Source organism: Chrysemys picta, chromosome 2 (assembly GCF_011386835.1).
Source record: "Chrysemys picta bellii isolate R12L10 chromosome 2, ASM1138683v2, whole genome shotgun sequence".
Lineage (NCBI taxonomy): Eukaryota > Metazoa > Chordata > Testudines > Emydidae > Chrysemys > Chrysemys picta.
In genome coordinates, this window is record NC_088792.1 from 43,306,967 (window position 1) to 43,329,749 (window position 22,783).

At 44.9% G+C, this 22,783-nt stretch overlaps 1 protein-coding gene and 1 long non-coding RNA gene across 2 annotated transcripts in view; one reads left to right on the plus strand and one right to left on the minus strand.

Annotated features, from left to right (window-relative positions):
- Positions 1-7,521: 7,521 nt before the first annotated feature.
- LOC101946712 (uncharacterized) lies at positions 7,522-12,554 on the minus strand. The gene is made up of 2 exons (XR_254861.4): positions 12,205-12,554; positions 7,522-7,861 (listed from the first exon to the last, which is right to left on the minus strand). It is a non-coding gene; the product is annotated as an uncharacterized LOC101946712 (long non-coding RNA).
- The window catches only part of FAM171A1 (family with sequence similarity 171 member A1), a 132,853-nt gene continuing 121,480 nt past the window's right edge, over positions 11,411-22,783 (plus strand). The window contains exon 1 of the mRNA XM_005282435.5: positions 11,411-11,804. Coding sequence (XP_005282492.2) covers positions 11,711-11,804 — 94 coding nt within the window. The 5' untranslated portion in view covers positions 11,411-11,710. The remainder of the gene's footprint in view (positions 11,805-22,783) is intronic.

The following is a 22,783-nucleotide window of genomic DNA, read 5'->3' on the forward strand; positions in this document are numbered from 1 at the left end:
GGTCCACAATGCCTGCTGATACTTCCTCACATTAATCACAAAGCACACCATCAGAGTCATGACAGACAATGTCACCTGCATGTTTTACATCAACAGGCAAGGTGGAGTGAGATTCCACTCGTTCTGCTCAGAGGTGCTGAAATTATGGAACTGGTGTATCCAACACATCACTATCTCAACCGCATACCTCCCTGCACACCAGAACACCACTGCAGACTCCTGGAGCAGGAGGTTCTCCCACAAATGGGAATTGGACACATGAATCCTTCAGCACATCTTCAACCACTGAGGATTCCCCCCCCATAGACCTTTGTGCCACACCTCAAAACACCCACTGCCCTCAATTCTACTTGAGAGCAGGAATGTGACACTGATATCTGGGGGATGCATTCCTCATTACATGGGATGTGCCACTGCTCTATGCCTTCCCTCCCTTTCTCCTTCTGTTTCAAGTACTCCATAAAATAGACCAAGCTCATATCATCCTCATAGCTCCAACATAGTCATGACAGATTTGGTATACTTACTTCTGTTGCATGATGGTATGCCGACCGATCTCTCTCCATCCAACTCTGACTCCCCTCACAGGAAGCAGGTTGCATCCTCCATCCCAATCTACAGATGGTCCACCTCAAAGCCTGGCTCCTTTGTGGTTCTGGGATTCGGAAATAGTCTGTTCAGAACTAGTTAAACAGATAGCCTTGAATAGCAGACGCAAAATAACTAGATGCACTTACCTTCACAAGTGGACAAGATTCCAGTGCTGGTGCGCCTCCCAACAAATTGACAAAATAAGCACTCCGATAACACTCATCCTGGACTATGTTTTGCACCTTATCCTCCAGCATTATTCACGTGTATTTGGCAACCATCACAACCTTTCACTGTCACATAGATGGCCATTCTGTTTTCACACACCCACTCACTAAGTGTTTCCTAAAGGGCCTCCAAAATCTTTCCTCTTGCATACGGGATCCAATTCTAGCCTAGGACCCCAGCCTCATCCTATGCTCTTTACTAGACCTCAGTTCAAACCAATGGTAACATGTTCATACATTCACTTACCAATTGAAAACAGCATTTCTTGTCACTATCACTTCCATCAGACGGGTCAGTGAAATTGGTGCCCTTATGGGACATCCCCCATACACACTTTTCAAAGACACAGTCATGCTATGTCCATATCCCAAATTTTGACCAACTGTTCCATCATCTTTCCACCTTTAATCAAATCCACCTTCCTTGCATCTTTCTGAAGGCTCACAGCAGCCAACAGGAGCAACTCTGTTCACCGTGGACATCAAATGAGCATTAGTTTTCTACCTGTACAGAACTAAACCTTTTAGAAAATCACCACTCTATTTCTTTCAACAACCGAAAGATCCAAAGTTGCAGCCATCTCTAAACAGTGCCTTTCCAAGTGGATATCAGAATTAGAGCACATTCCACATGCTCACTTTCCACCTCCATTGCTTTTCTCAATGTTCCCATTGCTGACATTTGCAAAGCAGCCACATGGGTATCAGCAGACACTTGCCCATCACTACACCATTACTCACGATGCCACAGCAGATGCTTTCCTGGGACATACTGTCCTATCATCCTCAGTAAATGACTCTCTGAAGCACCAGCCTTCCAATTAGGAGCTTTTGAGTCACCTATAGTGGAGCACCCATAGGGACATCACTTGAAGAACAGAAGGTTACTCACCCTGTGCAGTAACTGAGGTTCTTTGAGATGTGTGTCCCTCTATGGGTGTTCCACTACCTGCCCTCCTCCCCTCTTCTTTGGAGCTGACACATAAGCTCTGCTGTAGAAAGACACAGAGGGATGGTTGGATTACACAGCATCGTATATACGGTACATCCTGCTTACAGCGCAAGATGAGGGAGGTGTGCATGTATGGTCCGATGGGCACTGCTGATGAAGATCTCTGATTCCAGTCTCGGGGGCCATTGTCACACCCATAGTGGAGCACCCATAGGTACACACCTCTAGAAGAACCTCAGGTACTGCACAGGGTGAGTAACCTTCTCTTTTGAATGCCACAACCTGAAAACTATGTTGAAACCATTCATGTTCAAAACTAGAATGTCTGATAGACCCAAACTAAAAATGTTCATTATAGACATCCAAGCATGTTTTGAAGATGCATATACAAAACTCTTCAACAGAGAAGTAAATTTCATACTTTAAACTTTTTCAAATTTAGCACTATGCTATTCTGGCTTTTTTTTTTTTTTTAATGTCATTTCACTTTTGTTTAATCTAGGAGGAAATCTTCTTTCCAGGGCTCAGGCTGAATAACTAGGATGGGCTCTGGGGAACTCCATGTGGGGAGTATAAAGTCCTGCCAGGTTGGAAAGGGAAAGGAACTACTCCACGGCCACCTTTCCAGACTAAGGCTTGGTGGCCCTGCTGCCTCTTCTGAAGGGTGCAAGGGACAGAGGTTCTACATGGTGGTAGCTCATTTTGCTGTGCCTCCTGAACCCCCTGCATGAGAGCATAGGTAATTGGTAACTGTTGGTGGGGGTGGCACAATGGCAAGACCACCCTCGGTGTCACAGTCCACTTCCTGGTGACTGCAAAGCACCCTCCAGCAACACCCTCTTTACCACAGTGCCCTGGGATGGAGTCAGGGATGAGGGGTTTGAGGTGCAGAAGGGGGCTTCAGGCTGGGGCAGGGGGTTGGGGTGCAGGGGCAGTGAGGGCTCTGGTTGGGGGTGTGGGCTGTGGGGAGGGGATGCAGGCTCTAGGAGGGAATTTGGGTGCGGCTGGGGACTCTGGGCTGGGGCAGGGGGTTGGGGTGCAGGGGCAGTGAGGGCTCTGGTTGGAGGTGCGGGCTGTGGGGAGGGAGTGCAGGCTCCAGGAGGGAATTTGGGTGCGGCTGGGGACTCCGGGCTGGGGCAAGGGGTTGGGGCGCAGAGTCCCAGCAGCACTTACCGGGGCTCTCAGGAAGCAGCCACCAGCTCCCTGAAGCCCTTAGGCACATGAGAAACTAGTTACGTCAAAATTAAAATGTACAGTCACAAGTGAAATGCCTGCAAACTACATGGAAACATTTTTTAAAACACTATGCAGTTCAAATTAAATATATACCCTATACTAAAAAACATAGTAAGAGGACCAAAAAAGTGCCACCATGGCTAAACAACAAAGTAAAACAAGCAGTTAGAGGCAAAAAGGCATCCTTTAAAAATTGCAAGTTATAAGAGAAAGGACCATAAACTCTGGCAAGTCAAGTCTAAAAGCATAATTAGACAGGCCAAAAAAAGAGCAACTAGCTGAAGATGGAAATACTAGTAGCAACAAAAAATTGAAGTACAGCAGAAGTCGGAAAACTTCCAAACAATCAGTGGGGCCACTGGATTATTGAGATGCTAAAGGAGCACTCAAGGATGATACGATCATTGCAGAGAAACTAAATGAATTCTTTGCATCGGTCTTCACAGCTGAGGATGTGAGGGAGATTTCCAAACGTGAGCCCTTCTTTTTAGGTGACAAATGTGAGGAACTGTCCCAGATTAAGGTGTCATTAGAGGATGTTTTGGAACAAATAGATAAATTAAACAGTAATAAATCACCAGGACCAGATGGTATTCACCCGAGAGTTCTGAAGGGACTCAAATAGGAAATTGCAGAACTACTATCTGTGGTATGTAACCTTTCACTTAAATCAGCTTCTGTACCAGATGACTGGAGGACAGCTAATGTGACACCAATTTTTTAAAATAGGCTCCACACTTACAGGCCAGTAGGCCTAATTCAATGCTAGGCAAACTGACTGAAACTATAGTAAAGAACAGGAAAAAAAAAAAAAAAAAGGCCATGATTGTGATCTGCGGCACTTTGGCGGCAGTTCTACCGTCGCCACTTCATTCTTCGGCGGCAATTTGGTGGCAGGTCCTTCGCTCCAAGAGGAGTGATGGACCCGCTGCCGAAGAGCCGGACATGCTGCCCCTCTCCATTGGCTGCCCCAAGCACCTGCTTGCTGAGCTCGTGCCTGGAGCCGGCCCTGTATCTGACACATAAATGAACTTGATTTGTGGGGGAAGAGTCAGCATGGCTTTTGTAAAGGGAAATCATGCCTCACCAATCTATGAGAATTCTTTGAGAGGGTCAACAACTATGTGGAAAAGGTGGATATGGCATTCTTGGATGTTCAGAAAGCCTTTGACAAGGTCCCTCACCAAAGGCTCATAAGTAAAGTAAGCAGTCATGGGATAAGAGGGGGAAGATCTTCTCATGGAATAGTAACTGCATAAAAGACAGGAAACAAAGGATAAGAATAAACGGTCAGCTTTCACAATGGAGAGACAGATATTGATGTCCCTCAGGGATCTGAACTGGGGCCAGTGCTGTTCAACATATTCATAAATGATCTGGAAAAAGAGGTAAATAGCAAGGTGGCAAAATTTGCAGCAGATACAAAATTACTTAAGATAACTCAAAGCTGATTGTGAAGAGTTACTTACCAAACTGGGTGACTGGGCAACAAAACGGGAGACGAAATTCCATGTTGATAAATGCAAAGTAATGCACGTTAGAAAATATAATCCCAAATATACATACAAAATGATGGGGTCTAAATTAGCTGTTACCACTTAAGAGAGATCTTGGTGTCATTGTGGATAGTTCTCTGAAAATATCCGCTCAGTGTGCACTGGTAGTCCCAAAAGCTAACTCTGTTGGGAACCATTAGGAAAGGGATAGATAATAAGACAGAAAATATCATAATGCTACTATATAAATCCATGGTATGCCCACACCTTGAATACTGCATGCAGTTCTGCTTGCCCCATCTTAAAAAGGATATATTAGAATTGGAAAAGGTGCAGAGAAGGGCAACAAAGATGATTAGGGCAGTGGCTCTTAACCTTTCCAGACTATTGTATCCCTTTCAGGAGGCTGATTTGTGTGCCCCCAAGTTTCATCTTAATTAAAAATTACTTGCTTATGAAATCAGACATAAATACAAGTGTTACAGCATACTATAACTGAAATTGCTTACTTTCTCATTTTTACCATATCATTATAAAATAAATCAATTGGAATATAAATATTGTACTAACATCTCAGTGTATAGTATATAGAGCAGTATAAACATGTCGTATGAAATTTTAGCTTGTACTGACTTCGCTAGTGCTTTTTATGTAGCCTGTTTTAAAACTAGACAAATATCTGGATGAGTTTATGTACCCATTGGAAGACATCTGTGTACTTCCCAGGGCTACACATACCCCTGGCTGGGAACTACTGGATTAGGGATATGGAACAGCTTCCATCTGAGGAGAGAGTAAAAAGACTGGGACTTTTCAGCTTGGAAAAGAGACAACTGAGAGAGGATATGATATGATAGAGGTCTATAAAACCATCTACGGTGGGGAGAAAGTGAATAAGGAAGTGTTATTTACTCCTTTGCATAACATAAGAAACAATATATTGGGTGACCCCTAACAGGCACCAGGTTTAAAAGAAAAGGAAGTACTTCCCACAAATGCACGGTTAACCTGTGGAACTCATTGCCAGGGGATGTTGTAAAGGCCAAAACTATTACTTTTTTGAGCCCTGTAATAGATAAATTCATGGAGACTGGATCCATCAATGGCTATTAGCCAAGATGCAACCCCATGCTCTGAGTGGCCCTACTGTCTGACTGCCAGAAGCTGGGAGAGGATGACAGGGGATGGATCACTCTTATTGCCTGTTCTGTTCATTTCCTCCGAGGCGCCTTGCATTGGTCAGTGCTAGAAGACAGGATACTGGATTAGATGGGCCGTTGACCTGACCCAATACGGCCATTCTTATGGTCTAATTTTAGTGAGGGGCACCTAAGCCCAAGGAGGACAGTGGAGCCCAGAGAGTATGTGCTTTGAAAATCTACTCAGAACAGCATCTCCTTTTAGTGGGGTGGAGTTTAGAAGAATATCAACACAGACTTTTCCAGTTTGGCCACCAGATGATGATATAAAGTAATACAACAAACCACTGTTTAAAAACAATAGCCAGAAAACAGACATTTACAGACAATTCCTGTTGTTTTTAATTATTTCATGAAGTGGTGGTAAATGATGACAGCATTCAGCTATATCATTTCTGGGAAGATGCACTGCATATTTTGAGGACTTTTCCTGGCAGATGAAAGGGATTGCATTTCTCTGGCTGAAAGCAAACAAAAAGCCATGATTTTTGCACCCCTTCATCAATACATGAGTCTCCTTACTGCCTTATCTCCAATGCAAAAATAAATAAATAAATTTCTTAACTCCAGCTAGCAGACTAGGGAAGAGTGCAGACTTGCAACTCCAGCAGAGGAAAGGCAGAAATCTCTCCCTCAGGCAACTGCCCAAAGGTTCCTCTCTGAGGGAAGGGAGGACCTGCCACAGAGACAGCCTAAGAGGGAAGCATCCCCTTCTTCCTATGGGCTCTAGAAATCACCTTTATTTTTTTTTTGTTTGGACAACCCCAGCATGCGAAGGCAGCAACTCCTCCCAGAGGAAGAGGGCTACTAAGCTGCATGCCACTAACAAAAGGTGCCTTGTGAGGTATGGGCACCCTTCACACCACCTTAACCTGGATGGTGACTTTAGGACAAATACAGGGGGAGAGAGCTAGGAAGTGGCCCAGAGAGGGCAGATCACCGATGGCCCTCAAAGGGCCCTAGGTTTGAGCCTGGTGGAGTGGGAGGACCTGGGCTCTCTTACTAATCCCCCCTGGAGGTCATGGGTCTTACCCCTGAGCACTAGGCCACACTACCCAACCAACCAACTCCCAAGTGAGGACCATCAGCCTCATGAGCTAGTCCTTAAGTAGTAGTTGATTCAGTTTACCTCTATGTAAGGTTATATACCTGTGGAAGGTTAATATATGGTTGCCAGGCATCCAGTTTTCAACTAGAATACTCGGTCGAAAAGAGACCTTGGCAACTCCAGTGGGTGGCGCAGTAGGGGCCCAGGGCTAAGACAGGCTCCCTGCCTACCCAAGCTCCACATGGCTCCCAGAAGCGGGCACCAGATCCTTTTAGCCCCTAGGCTCATGGACGGCCAGGGGGGCTCTGGGTGCTGCCCCCATCCCTAGTGCCAGCTCAACATCGCCTATTGGCTGGGAACTGCAACCAAGGGGAGCTGCGGGCGCAAGGGCAGCATACGGAGCCTCCCTGGCTGTCCATGTGCCTAGGGGCTGCAGGGACCTGGTGGCTACTTCCTGGGAGCCCCCGCAAGCACCACTGGGACCCTGCACTCCCTCCTGCAGCCCAACATCTTCCTCCAGCCCCGAGACTTCTCCCACTCCCAAACCCCTCACCCCTGGCCCCAGCTCAGAGGCTACACCCCCAGCTGGAGTCCTCACGCACCCCAACCCACTACCTCATCCCAAGAGAGAGTTAAAGAGAGTGAAGGTGAGGGAGAGTGAGTGACAGAGAGAGAATGGAGCGAGCGGGGCAGGTCCTCGGAGCAGGGGCAAGGCAGAGGTCTTCGGTTTTGTGTGATTAGTAAGTGGGCAACCATGGGCTAATACCCCACATGGTTGAAGTTCAATTTATTGTTCAAACTATGCTTAGACAAAAATTGCTATAAAATGCAGTGTATTACATTATTACTTTTAGGAAGCAGTATTCAGTTTCAGTTCAGAACTACTTGTCCCAAGTAGTAAGAGACTGTGGAGTGTTCCTCTTTGAAATTTTTCTGAAGACCGTGTCTTCCAGAAACTTTTAACGGTGGTTTTGCAATGCAACATACTTCTCATTTCCCTTCAAGAGTCTTTTCTTCAATTGATTTAAATCAATTTTCTGAGTTTGGTGCCATGTGGTAAAAGTTAATTGCTTGAAATTATTCAGCTTGCTGCAGTGCAGTCCATGTGTAGCCTAATAGTAAAGAAAACTTGATTAACAAAATAATACTTGATATGCAGCCTATTTGTAAGTATGGTATTAGGACTCCTGTCTTCTCCCTCCCCTTCGCGCTCTCTCTCTGGAAGATTGAAAACCCATAGTGACAGATACGTGGCAACAATCCAGCTCAGATTTTAAGGCAAGAAGGAATTGTTAGGATAATAAATTCTAACTTCAGGTGTAACACAGCAAATTTAATTCAGTAATCCCTGCATGAACTTCTAGTTAAGACAGAACATGTAGCTAGAGTAGGAATCCACAAGAGTCAAGGGAATCATACCAGAGAAGAACTTCATACACAGTATTTTAGGATCTGCTTTCCTGTAGTCAAGGGTTTTGTGCCTTACAAGAGACAATGGTCAAGAGGCAGTGACACGGTCCTACTTTATAGTCTATTTTGAGGGCTTGGTTCTCCCCTCCTTTACATCTATGTGAATCAGGAGTAATTCAACTGATGTCAATGGAGTTGTACTAGTACAACAGATATTTTAGTCAGTGTGAAAAACTAGAGCAAAATACAATATATTTTTCCTAGCTACAGTCCAACTGTTAGATCATTTTTATATATTTTAGACAGCAATAGCTAAATATTCAAAGCATTATTGACACTTTAAAATAATGCTTTTCGAACACTAATAATGCTGTGTTTAAAATTATATTAAAAATACACAGGCATGGAAAGGATAATCAAAGAGGTTGCTAATCCATGCATCCATGGTCAGTACTTTACAGCTATCAATCTAAGCACCAAACAAAAATAATCATGGTATGGATATGCTACTTCAGTTCTGGTCTAGCATGTTTGGCTATCTGTAACAACTAAGGAATCAAATTTCCTATTTCTGCATTACACCAAGAAAACATTTGTAGCCACCTCTAATAATAAATAAGAAGGCAAAATTCCACAAAAACAACTTGAAACACTGGCCAAAAGTCATGCTTACTTTTTTGTGCCTTGTAGAAATAAAAATATATAGACAGAACTGTAACAAGACAGATGATGATAATTGACAGCTAATTATCTTCAGTTAGCACTATTGCCATCAGATATTTGGAGCCACATAACAGATAAGCCTGGAAAAGCAATATGATGGTGTACTGGTTCTGGTCCAGTACTTATACTATAAATAGCATAGGAAGCTCCATCATGTGGGCTCTTATTTTGGCTATGTGTGTGTGGAAACAAAACTGTTCTGTTAAAGACTGTTCTGCTTCATTAATTGTAAATAAACCAGATCTTTCAAGACACAACTTCTGGCTGTATTTCATTTGTTAACCTTTTATGCAGACATTATATAGCTTAAACAAAGGATACTTTCTAATTCATACATTCCTAAAATCTACAGGCACATAAAACTTTACAAAAGTCTGACTTGCTGTATTTTGCTTTTTCAACAAAAAAGTGAGAATTCTACAGTTTTTCTTTGAATTGGACACTTAATATCACATACAACATTAATTATTATAAGGTGAATAGGTCTGTACAAAATTAGATTTTCCCATCAAGTTTTGCCTTGTATAAATAGCAACCTGCAGTGCTCTCTCTAACTTAACTACAAAGCTTTGTCTTCACTCTGACGAGAGAAGTGTTCTTAACTTGAATCCGCTAACTTGAGTTAACCAACTTGAGATAAAATCTACGTGAAGACAAGGTGATTTGTAGTTTTCACATGCTGGGGTTGGCCAAACAAAAAAATAAAAAATAAAGGTGATTTCTAGAGCCCATAGGAAGAAGGGGATGCTTCCCTCTTAGGCTGTCTCAGTGGCAGGTCCTCCCTTCCCTCAGAGAGGAACCTTTGGGCAGTTGCCTTAGGGAGAGATTTCTGCCTTTTCTCTGCTGGAGTTGCAAGTCTGCACTCTTCCCTAGTCTGACACCAAATAAGCAGTTCCCCCTGCCTTTTAACTCCTCTCCAGTTGGAACATTGGCTCTACAAGTGTGGTGGCTGGGCCCAAAGTTGTTCCTTAAACCCTTGTTGCCCAGTGTGGGGTTTGTACACAGAGGCCTATGAGTGGATATGCTAAAAGCGCTCCTTCCCTAGCAGGCCCGTACAAGGACCTCTCATATTAGCAGTCTGTCAATGGTAGGGAAGCAGATGCCAAAAAGGGGGTAGGCAAAAGGAGATATTAAGGTCATGGCCTGGTACCCCCTTCACAGTGGCCCAGGGAGAAGGGCTGATACATTAAGGGAAGCCCTTAAGGATGGAGCCTGGAAGAGGCCTCAGGAGAGACTGCCTGCCTGAGGCATAATCTCCTCAACGCTCCTCTTGTAGCCTCCTACACAGAACAGTGATGAAATGTTACTAGCTAGCCCTAAGTGACTTATCTAGGTCATACATCGAGTTTATGGCATTAGTGGGTACAGAATCAAGGCGTCCTGTCTCCAAGCCCTGTGTTTTAACTGTTAGACACTTCTGTTCATTAACAATTGTAAGGTGACATTTTTAGACAATTTCACACAAAGTTCAAACAAACAGAACAACTCAGGTCTGCCCCACAAACATAACAACAGAAGTAAATATTAGACAAAAAGAGCAGGAGCAAAACTGACTGTCATTGAGCATTGAGACCCAGTTGCTTGTGACTTGGTTACAAGAAGCCATTTAAGGGTATTTTGTGTGACTTATCATATTTGATGTCTGCTCTTAGATCATCACATTCTTGTTTTCCTGCTGGACTGCAGATGGGAATGAGGAAAGATCTAATACTGGTCTTGAGCCAGTAGACAAGAAAAGCATCACACAGGATGCATTTTATATCTGTAAAGGGAAAAAGGGGGAGGTCCAAATACAGTGAGTGAGTGGAGAGTGGCTGGCAGGTAAATACTGTAACTCTTGGAGGTTGAGGGTGGGTGATAGGAGCAATGCACTAACTCGCAAGCAGGGCCGGCTCCAGGCACCAGCTTGCCAAGCAGGGGCTTGGGGCGGCCACTCCAGAGAGGGGCGGCACGTACAGCTATTCGGCGGCAATTCGGTGGATGGTCCCTCACCAGGGCTGGCTCCAGCATTTTTGCCGCCCCAAGCAAAAAAAAAAAAAAAAGCCACGATTGGCGGGGGCAGTTCAGCGACAGGTCCTTCGCTCCTAGAGGGAGCAAGGGACCGGCTGCCCTGAATTGCTGCAGGGCTGCCCCTCTCCCTTGGCCGCCCCAAGCACCTGCTTGTTAAGCTGGTGCCTGGAGCCGGCCCTGTCCCTCACTCCGGTTCGGAGCGAAGGACCTCCTGCCAAATTGCTGCCGCAGATTGCAGCTTTTTTTTTTTTTGCCCGCTTGGGCTGGCAAAAACCCTGGAGCCGGCCCTGCTCGCAAGCAGTCATATGTCTCGAAGGAGGATGAGCTCCTAGGGCGAAGGGGCTGGCACAGCTGGCTTCAGGCCCCTGCCACAGGTTGCCCTATTACTATTTCTAGCAGCGCCCCGCTCTGTGCTAGGCATCTCCTGCTTTTCTGCTAGAGCGATGCGGGGTGGGCTGCCGCGGGCTGGCCGGCAGGTGGAGCCGCCTCCCGGCTCCGCGCTGCTGCTGAAGCGGGGCAGAAAGGGTTAAATAGCCCGGCTCAGCCTTTGGGGACCCCTCACACAGATAAATAAATAAGCAGCGCCCTGCCGCCCTCCCCCTGCTTTGCAAGGCGCCGGCCGCGGGGACACAGCGGCGGGGCCAGGATGCGGCAGGGGAGAGCAGGGGGGGCAGCAGCCTTCGCCGCAGCGAAAGGCAACATGGAGGGAGGCGCGGAGCGGGCCAGCCCCTGATGCGGCGCTTTCTCCGCCTCCTCCGGGCAGCGGCGATTCCCTTCCTCCCTCCCGGCGGCGGTGGCTGCGGCGGCGGCGGGTGGAAATGAGCAGGTCGGCGGCGCTTCTCCTCTGCCTGCTGGGCTGCAACGTGTGGAAGGCGGTGACCAAAACCCTGGGGGCGCCCGGTGCCGCTCGAGGTGGGTGCGGGCCGGGCGCGCTTTGTGCCGCCGGGGGAGGGTCTCCGGGGGGCCGCATTGTGCTGGCGGCGGCGAAGTTGGGGGCGCGGCCGGAGCCCCGCTCCCCCTCTCTGCGCTGGGGGCCGCTCCTGGGGCTTTTGTTAAGGGCAGGGGCTGCTGGCCGGGCCCGCCTGCTCTCCTTGCCTCGCCCCCCGCGGGCAGGTCCTGCCTGGTGCTGGCTGCTGAGCGCCCCTCTCCCCCCCCCCGCTCCCCGACGCAGCGGTGATGGGCGGCTTTGTAGAACCTCGCTCGCCTGGGGCTGGCAGCCTTGCGCCCACCCCTCCCCTGGCGAGCCCCACTTGGGACTGGTTGTGTTGTGCCCCCTCCCCCGCTATTGCAGGTACCGCTTGGCGCTGGTTACCGTGCAGCCTCCCTCCTCTCCGCAGGTCCCGCTTGGTGCCTCCCCCCTCTCCCTGCACGTCTGGCCGGGAGCTCATTGCACCCCCTGGCAAGCCCCACGTGCGGTCGGCTGCGTTGACCCTGGGTTGGGGTCCTGTTCCGTGGCCCAGGCGGGAGCCCTGGAGCAGCCCCCAAAAGTTTCCTGTCTCTTCCTGGCTGTATTCCGCGGGGGGCGCGCACTACTGGCTTGTTGCTGCTGACCATCCTGTCTTTTCGTCTGCGTCTTTTGTTTGGAGAGGTGGCCAGTCCGACTCCCCATCCTTACTGCATGCCATACAAGCAGCGTGCCCCTTGCTAGTAATGCATGGGGCACTTCTGGGGGGGGGGAGGGTGTTCTGTTTTAAATCAGGAAAAATCTGCTTTAAATGACTGTCACACCTTTCCCCCAGCTGATTTCATAGCAATATAATTGTTGACCTTAGAACCAATACCAACCCCTTCAAAGGAAAGGGGCAACTATTTTAGCATCTAAGTCAACTTCGTGGTCCTTTTCACTTGATTTGAGCCGTTTCTAGCTGAGTAGGATGGCTCTACAGTAATCCTATAGTTACTTCCCTCATGTGATGTGGTTTCATCAGCAAAATGTGCCTGTACTGTAAAAATGTGACCCTGCCAAGGAGATACTGTAGGTGGGAGATACTCAATCGCAGATTAGTCATGCTTCCACACTGCATTTCTACCCTTTATTGTTGCAGTAGTGTTCTATTTCTCTCCAGGCTTCATTCTGCGTAGCTCAGAAAGGGGTCATGTAATACCTCTAGGTTTCCGGGAGCTCATAGATATGTTAAACAGCAGAAAATGTAGTTTGCTGATGGTAAATAGTTTACTACAAGAGTTTAATACAATATGTTAGTATTTGCCTATTAGTTAACCTTGTGAAACAGCCAAGTATCAATGTCACTTCGTGTAGGAAAGGTGGTTTTTTTGTTTGCTTGTTTTTTCCTGTTTAGCCTTCAGGAGAGCAGGTTAATTGTATCCTTCCATAACAACCAGGGTGGAAATGCAATACATCAGGGATACAGCTGTACCCTCTTTCCTCCCACCGTCTCTGCCCCCTTTTGCATGTCTTTAAGGGTCAGTAGCCTCTAAATGGCCTTTTTTTATATATACAAACAAGAAAAATGACATTTAGGTTCTTAGAGGTCATTCTGTTTTCATAAATTCTTTTGTTCTTTGATTACCAATCATTATTTCTACAACATCCAATAAAATGTAAACTATAGTCCTGTGGTCTGATACCAAGTGATCAAAATTTGGGAATCTTGTGGCAAAACCTAGTGTGGAATACAAGATCTTTTTTTAACAAGATTGGAAAGGGGGGTAGAGGATTTGACTTTGAAACTTGAGATTTCTTATTTCAAATCAATTATTCTTCTAAATGTTGTGTTTGGGGCACTTGCAAAATGGGATTTATACTGAATTAGTTCACAAATATGTCAACAAAAATGTCATACACATCCTTTGAAGGTAACTTTTGACAGTAGAATTTGATTTTTATCTTGGTATATAATCGGTATTGTGATATGGAGAATATTTACTGATGTATGTCAAAAGTCTTGATATGTTGGTGAAATTACAGTTCAGTTCGACTATCTTTTTCCCCCTTTCCTCTTTCACTGTCAGCTCTTTTTAGAGGCAGCTCTTTCTAACTCAGCAACCGGAAAAACTAATGTCTGTAGCAACAATATAACTTGATTTATTAAATTTATTTTTATGTAAATCAAGGGGAAAGACAGGGAGTTGACCATTATACAGTATCTATACTCAGGACTGCCTTTAAACTTGATAGTTTGACCTTTTTATTGCTTGCGGATATGTCATTCTTGAGTCAGCAGAGAATATTGATGTATGGTGAATAAAATGGTCAAATTCTGTCTTCAGTATTAGAACATCTGAGGTTTACTGATGTACAGTAGACCGCTTTCTGGGCTTTCACTACTGTTTTTCAGTTTCCCCCTGTATTCTAAGCTATCTATATGCATGCTTTGGAAATTAGATATGTCAGATTCATTTTAGTATTAAAAAGCATCGAGTTTAGCTCAGGTTGGTAGTGACCACAAGTTTGTTTGGAAGCTTATGAATTTGTGGTCATAGTCAAATCTAGTGGACAGGTAGCTAAATCACCAAAATAACCATTGCTGTTGGTACTAATTGGGACCCCTTGTTGGTAGACTCAAAGTTAAAGGCATGTGTTTGAATGGCTATGAAGACTGAAGTACCCCCCTCTTCAGCACTTGTGTTGGTACTTCTAGGTCAAGGTTGAGGCACACTGGGGTCAGGGTTCAGAAATCTTTGCAATTGTCCATGTTGTAACTCTTGTGTGGATGAAGAATGAGATTGGTCTGGGAAGAGGGAAGAGAATGGATCTGGGAAGGATTAGAGAGGACCACAGAGTGGATTGGATCAGGTTGGTGAAGAGAATGTAAAGTCCAGAAGGGGAAGCAAGAAAAACATTGACCGGGAGAAACACAGTGGAGTGATTTTTGAAAGAGAAATGGTGGATATCCTATCAACTGCAGTATTTAAATTATAATTGGACAAAATACTAGAAAACTCTGTAGAGAATAGTCCTCACTGACAGGGTTGGACTAGATGAGATTTGATTAGATTCTTCTATATCCCTATAATCAGACTGGCTACGTGGAATTTGAACTTTGCGCCATATGAATGTGGGGTTGTAGTTGGCACTTTTGTTAAGGAAGAGGAGAAAAGAGAATATAGCTCCAAAAAAATCCCATGATTTGATATTTTTCTTCCTCCACTGGCACCAGCTCTAGCCCCAAATTTGAATAGCATCAAGTTCAAATTCTGCTCAGCCAGGCTGATTCAGTAATTTTATGAATATGAAAGGTACTGATAATTAAGCTTCATCATTCACACCCCATTAAAAAAATTGGGTGACATTGACACTTGAGTTGTTTCAGTATGTCTGGCTCAGCATGTAATTGGATGAATGCAGTGTTGCCTCTGAAGATGTGCTTCTGAACCACAAAGATTAGAAAATATTTTAAGAAAAATAAATCCCCTAACTTCTGGAGTATACAGCAAAATCCGCACAGACCCTAGTTTTGTTTATTCTACGAATGTTGAGGCTTGGTATCCCTGCGGATGAGGTCTTTGTGAACTCATGTAGAGAACTTATAATCCTACTAATTCTTAAATTTTTCACCCTCTCTAAACTCTACTGCTTAAAAGTGAATCGATATTTCAAATGAGGACTTAATTTCAGGTTTTAAATAAAACTATAAACATCAGTTATTATATTTGAACATGTGTTGAAAGAATACTAACATAAGCCAGTGTCATAAAGAAAAAGTAAAGTACTTTGGCTGTATTTGCACTGGAAATTGTGTTGAAGAATCTAAATAAAACACACGCTGAAGAATCTAAATTAAAATACAGGGCAAGTTCTGATCATGTGAACCAATGTCTTCCAAGTTGGGGAGGCTTGCCAGGTTTCTCAGTAGTAATTCATTTAAGCATTGCAGGAAGGACAGTACAAATCTGTGGAGACTTTTAGCAAAATCTGTTTAATTTCTGCAGGGATTTTTTATTTTTCTAATTGGTGTATCCTATTTGAACAATGTGGGGCCATTCTGAAATACTAGGTTTTTTAAGATGAGATGCCATAGCTGCTCAAGGATCACATTTTAGAGATATTCCAGACAATCTCTCATTGCACTGCAGGAGTCCAGCATGTTTTTGTGACACTGTAGATGCCATTTATAATTTTTAGGGTAGTAGCGAACATCTCATTTGTTCAGAATATTTCACTACAGTACTTAACCTGTTCAAAATCTGCAATCTTATTGGAATTGCTTCCAGTTAATGGAGGGAGTCGCAGAATGTGTACTAAGTATCTTCCCCTTCCAGACCTCCCCCCATGATTATTAGTTGGATGTTTCTAGTATGACAGTAAGGAAAGATAGACAGACAAGGTGGTGAGGTTGGGGTAATATCTTTTATTGGACCTATGTCTGTTGGCGTGAGACAAATTTTTGAGCTAAACAGAGCATACAGTAAGGAAAAGGTTAATAGTTAGGATTTAAATGGCCTTAATTAGCCTTCACAGTATCACCTCCCTTGGATAAATGGTGGTGGTGGTGGGGGGGAAATCTGACACTTTTTGGTGCTATTGTTTGTTTTTGACTGACTGGCTTCAGACTTGAACAACATTACATTAATTCACACTGTGAAAGCTAATTTCACAACCATAAGGGCTTTGATATTTCATGAAGGTGATTACTCTGAAGAATATGGTAAAAGCAACTGAGAAACCCTGAATTCTTGTTTTTATTGGGTGTTTTTTTTTTCTTTTCTGTTTTTTTTTGGTGAGCCATTTCCCCAAGCTGTCACCAGTTTTAACCTAGACAATAGGTGATGTTAGGGGGTGAGAAGTGAAACTAAGGACTCTAACACTTTTTGCAATGCAGATTTTGGCCTCCACATTTGCACCCTATCTACTTAATGAGCTACTAATTACTAGGATCCTTCAAACACAAAGGTTTACCTTAGTGAGACTATCAGTGTAGGTAAGGGTACTCGCATGTTATCCAGATAAAGTCCTGGATTACTCCAAGGCCAAAATGCGCAGCTTTATTTTTTTATTTTAAAAAAATTAGTGTTAGCTAACATATGGTAAAATCCTAGTGCGGACAAGGCAGTTGCAGTTTTCACACAGGCCAAAGTAAATCCTAGGCTTGCCCCCAGTGTGTACTTCAACCTGCTAACACATGAAAACTACAAACTGTCTTGTCTAAGAGTTAATCAGTGTTAACTGCCACTAACCAACACATGGCTTAAATTCCCTGCCCCAAAAAGTTAGGTAGACAGTGATGGCTCCCTCTTCTTTCAATTTACTTTAAGCATTGTCTGCATGTAATAGAACAAGGACTTATTTTGTTTCAGATTTAATAGGTAAATGTATATATGAAAATTGCAACAAGTATTTCTCAAATGATAATTTGAATACTTTCTTGGCAATAGAAAAACTACAATGAATAAAGGTAACTTTTATATACAAAACTTCCTTGGATCAACAGTTTTGCCCAGCCCTTCCAATTTACACCTGTATCCGAGATAGCAGAACTAAGGACAGTTGTGTGACAAACTGTTGAATGTTAGGCAAAATAACTTAACGATTTGTATATTTGTTTTGCATCAAGTAGTTTTTGTTATGCAACTATAGTCCTGTTTTACATAGTCAGGTTTTGCTAACATGGTATTGCAGTCTGGCCCTGTCTTTGTGAAGCTGAATATCCCGAATAACATACATAAAATAAAACTGTGAAGGCTTTCTACTGCTCAGGCTTGCAATTCATTAGGGTAAGCTACCTTGCCAAAGAGCCTAAACCAGGAGGATAACTTTTTCCCCCCCCCTATGACACTGTTTACATGTCTAATGCCTCCTTGTTCATTTATACATAAATGTAAGGAAAGGCTTGGTGAAACAAGGCAGGGATTTGAACTTCTCATGTTTAATGAGGGTAGTTATACTGGTATTTACTCCTTTATGCTGGTAAAACTGCATCCACCCTAGGAAATTGCATCCATTTAACTAAATCACTTATTCTGCCAATTTAATTAAATTGTTGTGTAGATAACTTCTTAGTCGTCTTCCCTGTGTCCCCAAAATCTCCAGAAATGTTTAAAGGAAATGATCCATTTTGAAGAAGAAAATGGAGAAGGAATCAGAAGGGCAATACAGAGCAGCATAGTATTAACTGCTGCCCCAGAATATATTCCTCAAGAAGGCTCTGAGTGCCACTCCTGTTGACTGACATAAGCAACACTTTCTAGGGTGCACTAGTGTTGCTTGAGGCGGGCAAGTACTGTCTGGAAAATAAATGGGTTCAGGATCTCTGGGGACACCAGTGGTGCTGCAGGCTGTGAGGCAGACAATGGAAAGTAAACACAGCTAAACAGTAGAAAAAACTCTTTATTCTTCACGCTGTTTTCAAGGAAAAGGGGTGGCACAAATTCAAGATTGCTGTGGCAGTTGCTCTCTTTGCTCTACTGTAAATTATTCCCCTGGCAAGTTATGAAACTACTGAGTGGCACATTGTCCTGGACAAATCCTACACCAGCTTTAAAAGCTATTTGTGGTAATACTGATGAAAGCCACTGTGAAGTAATGTGGCATACTTGCTGCTGCCACTTCACTGTTAATACCCAGCTGTTTTCATACCAGAGCTTTTGTTTTGTTTTGGGCGAGCATCTGGGTTCAGTATCTTGTATTCTCTGTGATTTGCAGGATCCCCAAATAGATGAGAAACAAAGTTGCTGGAACAGAAATTTCATTAAGCAATATGAAGAACTGCAAAATTTAGCTCTTCACATTGCGGGAGTTTTTTTCAAAAGTGTGAATGGCAGTTAGGTACCCAGTTCCCACAAAGTCAGTGGGTGCCTAACTGACATTTGTACCTTTTGAAATTTCCCCCATCATGTTATGCTAATTTCCATCAAAAGTTAGCTCTCACACAGTGGTGTGCAAGAGAATGTGTTGTTCCTTTCTTTAGGATAACACTGTAGACAAACATTGACTTTTTAGTGGCAGTTACTGTAGTTGGCTTATTCAGAGTAAATACTATTGTTTGGGATCAAGATAAAAAGAATAAAATACACTTGCTTTAAACTGGCTGTAGCTTTAAGCACTAAAGCTTCTAATGGGTTGAATCCCCCAACCTCTACTTTTTGCTCCAGGCCATTAGTTTAGCCACAATTGGAATATTTAACTTTTAATTTTTTTTTTTTTAAGTAACAAATCAGACATTGAGTAAAGAGGATTTGAAGTATTAAAGATCACTTTGAAAGCAATTAACCTTCCTAGAATAGGAGCTAGATAAGGACCTCCCCCTGCAAGTCACATCTGAAAAGCCACCTGCTCCCTGCAATTTACTCTCAGTAACATCCATGTGCTACTCTTTCTTAAATTGTTGTTAGATTGTGATCTCTCTGGAGTAGGGATATTGGTTTTGTCTAGAAATGTCACTTGTTAGATGTGATGTGTAATTAGTGCTGTAATAAAACAGTTTTGCAATATAACATATTCATAGAATATGAATATTCTATAATTTGCTTTGAGAAAGGGCATGGGCTATATCATTTTTTCTCATATTTCACATGCAAGGGATGTTAGGAGCAGAAAACTTGCTTTTTTGAGGCCAAAGTCTGTTAGTGGAGAGGGGGTGAAGGCAATGTAACATCACCCACTTGCCCTTCTGCACAGTCAGGTTTCTGAGTTTTTAGAGAGCCATACGTAGTGACAGCATTCCTTGGGAAGCTAGTGAGTATTTTCATGAGTAAGTTAATGCACACACTTGAGTGAACTACTGTTCGCCTTTGGAAATTCCTCTGTGTGGGGAAGAGTTGGGGGAGTGAGCCAAGCAAAGGTGGGGATAGGTCATGGCAGCACAGGTCCTTGAGAAGTTATGGAGAGGAATGGGGAGCCTTTGCTATACCATGGGTGGTATGGGCCTGAGATAAATGAGGAAATCCTATGTCTTTCAAGGCATCTGTGGGTTAGGAGTGTCCCATCCACTGCTCACTCTGAATGGGCAAAAACCCTCAGTGTGGTGGAAACTTCCAAGCCTAAAGTCCTTAGATTGTTCTGCCCGACGAGATGGGTTTTTTTTGCAGGACATGCAATGCATGCCTAAAAGGTGTGTGTGAGGAGGGCAGTTTCAGAGACACAATATGCTTTACAAGGTTGTGATGAAACAGAGAAACTACCTGCCAGCACATAAAGTGTTAGAGAGCCTTTGGGCCCAGCTAATCTCTTCCCTCCTCCCATCTTCTACCTGTAGCTAATGCCAGGTATGGAGGTGGAAGAAAAGGAGAGAGCCAGGCTCAAATTGGGGCTGTCTGGCGAAGGGGCAGGAGATTGCCGCCTCTATAACTGAGGAGAAGGATTACTAACTTGCCCGCCAAGGCAGCTACATGGAAGGAAGCACTGTCTCCCCAGCCACGGGAGACTGTGGAGGACACCTAGGAACCTCTAGCACTGTGCGCGACTGAATGGGCAAAGCCCAGGGACATTGTGGGGCTTGGCCTCACCAAAACTTACAGCTGCCCTGCCTGAAGGAGCTTGGGACTGTCAGGAGGCACTGCTCATGACCCATGAGAGGACCCTACTGGAAGCAAGCTGCCCAACTAAATGGACTAGAGGGGCCATACCCCAAACTGAACAGACACTGATAGGAAGTGGCCCAGGGCAATGGATTTAGACCAGGGCCGGATTAACCCATAGGCTAATCAGACTATAGCCTTAGGCCCTAATTTTTAGGCCCTACTGTAGGCCCTCCATTCCCTATTGAAGTTACAGCTGAGCAACGGTAGTGGGGTCATTGGAAATTTTCTGTCTCATTAGATATTGCTTTGTACAAATGAATCCATCAAGATTATGAACTCAATTTATGGTGGTTGTGATTTTGTCTTTGTGGGCTAAGTAAGTGTTTGTGTGCCCAAGCAATATTGAACTTTGTACACAGTAGGCCCACATTGGACAATAGAAACAGTGTTGAAGAAAGTAGGATGGCAAAAATTGAAGGAGGCCAAAGAAAGACAGCAAAGACAAGATGTAGTGCTGAAAGGTACTCCCTCTCTCCTAACGTTTTTTCCTTCTACTAAATCTGGTGGCGAGGAAGTCCAGGCGAATACCAGCCCAAGTGAACCTGCTGTGCCTGCACCTGATGAAAAGGAGCAGCCTCCTGTGACTTCTCTAGCTGAAGTCTCACCCCACTCCTCTGAAGACTTTCCCAGTGATAGCAGTACAAAAATATCCTTCTCCAATGATCCAGGCGAGTGGGACATGACTTCTCAAGATTTTATTGCATATTGGACTGAGAAGGACCCACAGAAATGCCAGAATCTAGAGATGCTGACTTTTCATTGACAAAGCGAGAGTACACCAATCAGAATAGTTATCTTACCAAATCAATGTTTGAATATGTGAAGCCTAACAAACAGATTGGCAAGCGAGTTGTACTGTTTGTATTGCTGCCTGTTTTCTGATACTAAAAAGTGGGCAATGTTCTGCGAAGGCTTCAATGTTGGAAGAATACTGCATGCATTACCAATCATACAATGAGTGAGCAGCATGCATCGTCAGCTAGCAGCTACCATGCCCGAAAGAAGGTTAGTGGCAGAATTGATACCGACATGGAAAACTAGTTTTTGGAAGCTCATGCTTATTGGAAGAACGTTCTCAGACACGTAGCTGAAACCCTAGTTTTTCTTGCTGAGCATGGTCTGCCATTCCGTGGCTCAAATGACTGTTGGATCGAAACACAATGGCAATTATTATGGCGTTCTAGAGCTAATCGCTAAGTTCAACCCTTTCTTTGCTCAGCGCATCAATAAACGTGCAAATCGTGGAAAAGGCCATACATCATATCTATCAAAGACGATTTGTGATGAATTCATTGCACTGTTGGCAAAGACGACACTATCAGCCATTGTAGAGGAGATCAAAGATGTGGGATATTTTTCAGTGTCCGTCGACTCAACACTGGATGTGTCACGTGTAGATTAGCTGACTGTCATCTTGCATTATGTGCTACCCAGTGGACCAGTTGAGCATTTCACAACCTTCATAAACATCACCAACCACACAGGGGAGAAACTTGCCTCGTACCTACTCTATTTTCTCACCAAAAATGGAATTGACGTCAGTCTTTGTTGTGGCCAAAGCTATGACAATACAAGTAATATGAGTGGCAAATATTCAGGGATGCAGCAAAGATAAGAGTGCAATGGTTTGGTTGATTACATACAGCGATGAGCTCCCAAAATCCTAATAACTGGTTCCCTACCGGGTCCTCGGTGGCACTTCTGCAGTGGGGGGGGTCTTCACTTGCTCTGGGTTTTCAGCAGCATTTTGGCAGCGGGTCCTTCACCCGGAGCGAGTGAAGAACCCCCACCGCCAAAGTGCCGCTGAAGACCCGGTAGGGAACCATGCAGTGAATACAAGCCCCACGTGCCTGTCTTTTTCCACCCCGCCCCCCAATCCGACCCCAACTCACGTCCTGCCCCCCTCAGAACCCGCAACTCATCAACCCCCCCTGCTCCTTGTCCCCTGATCACCCCCTTCCGAGACACCCCCCCCCCCCAACTGCCCCTCAGGACCCCACCCCCTACCCAACTTGCCCCACTCCCTGTCCCCTGACTGCCCCGACCCCATCCACCACAGACCCCCCCGAACTCCCACGCCTACCCAACAGCCCCCCCCCCATTCCCCGTCCCCTGACCCCCCCCCCCAGCCTCTGCCCCCTCCAACCGCTCCCTGTCCCTTATCCAACCCCTCCTCCCAGCCCCGGCCTGGCCCCCTTACCATGCTGCTCAAAGCGGCAGAAGCTGCAGAGCTGCCCATAGCGCTGGCACTGGCGGTACGGTGCGCTGGGGCTCTGCGAGGAGGTGGGGAAGCAGAGGAGAGGCTGGTGGAGTCTCCCCAGCTGGGAGCTCAGGTGGGCCGGACAGGACGGTCCCGCGAGCCAGATGTGGCCCGCGGACTGGAGTTTGCCCACCCACCGGCCCCTTTAACA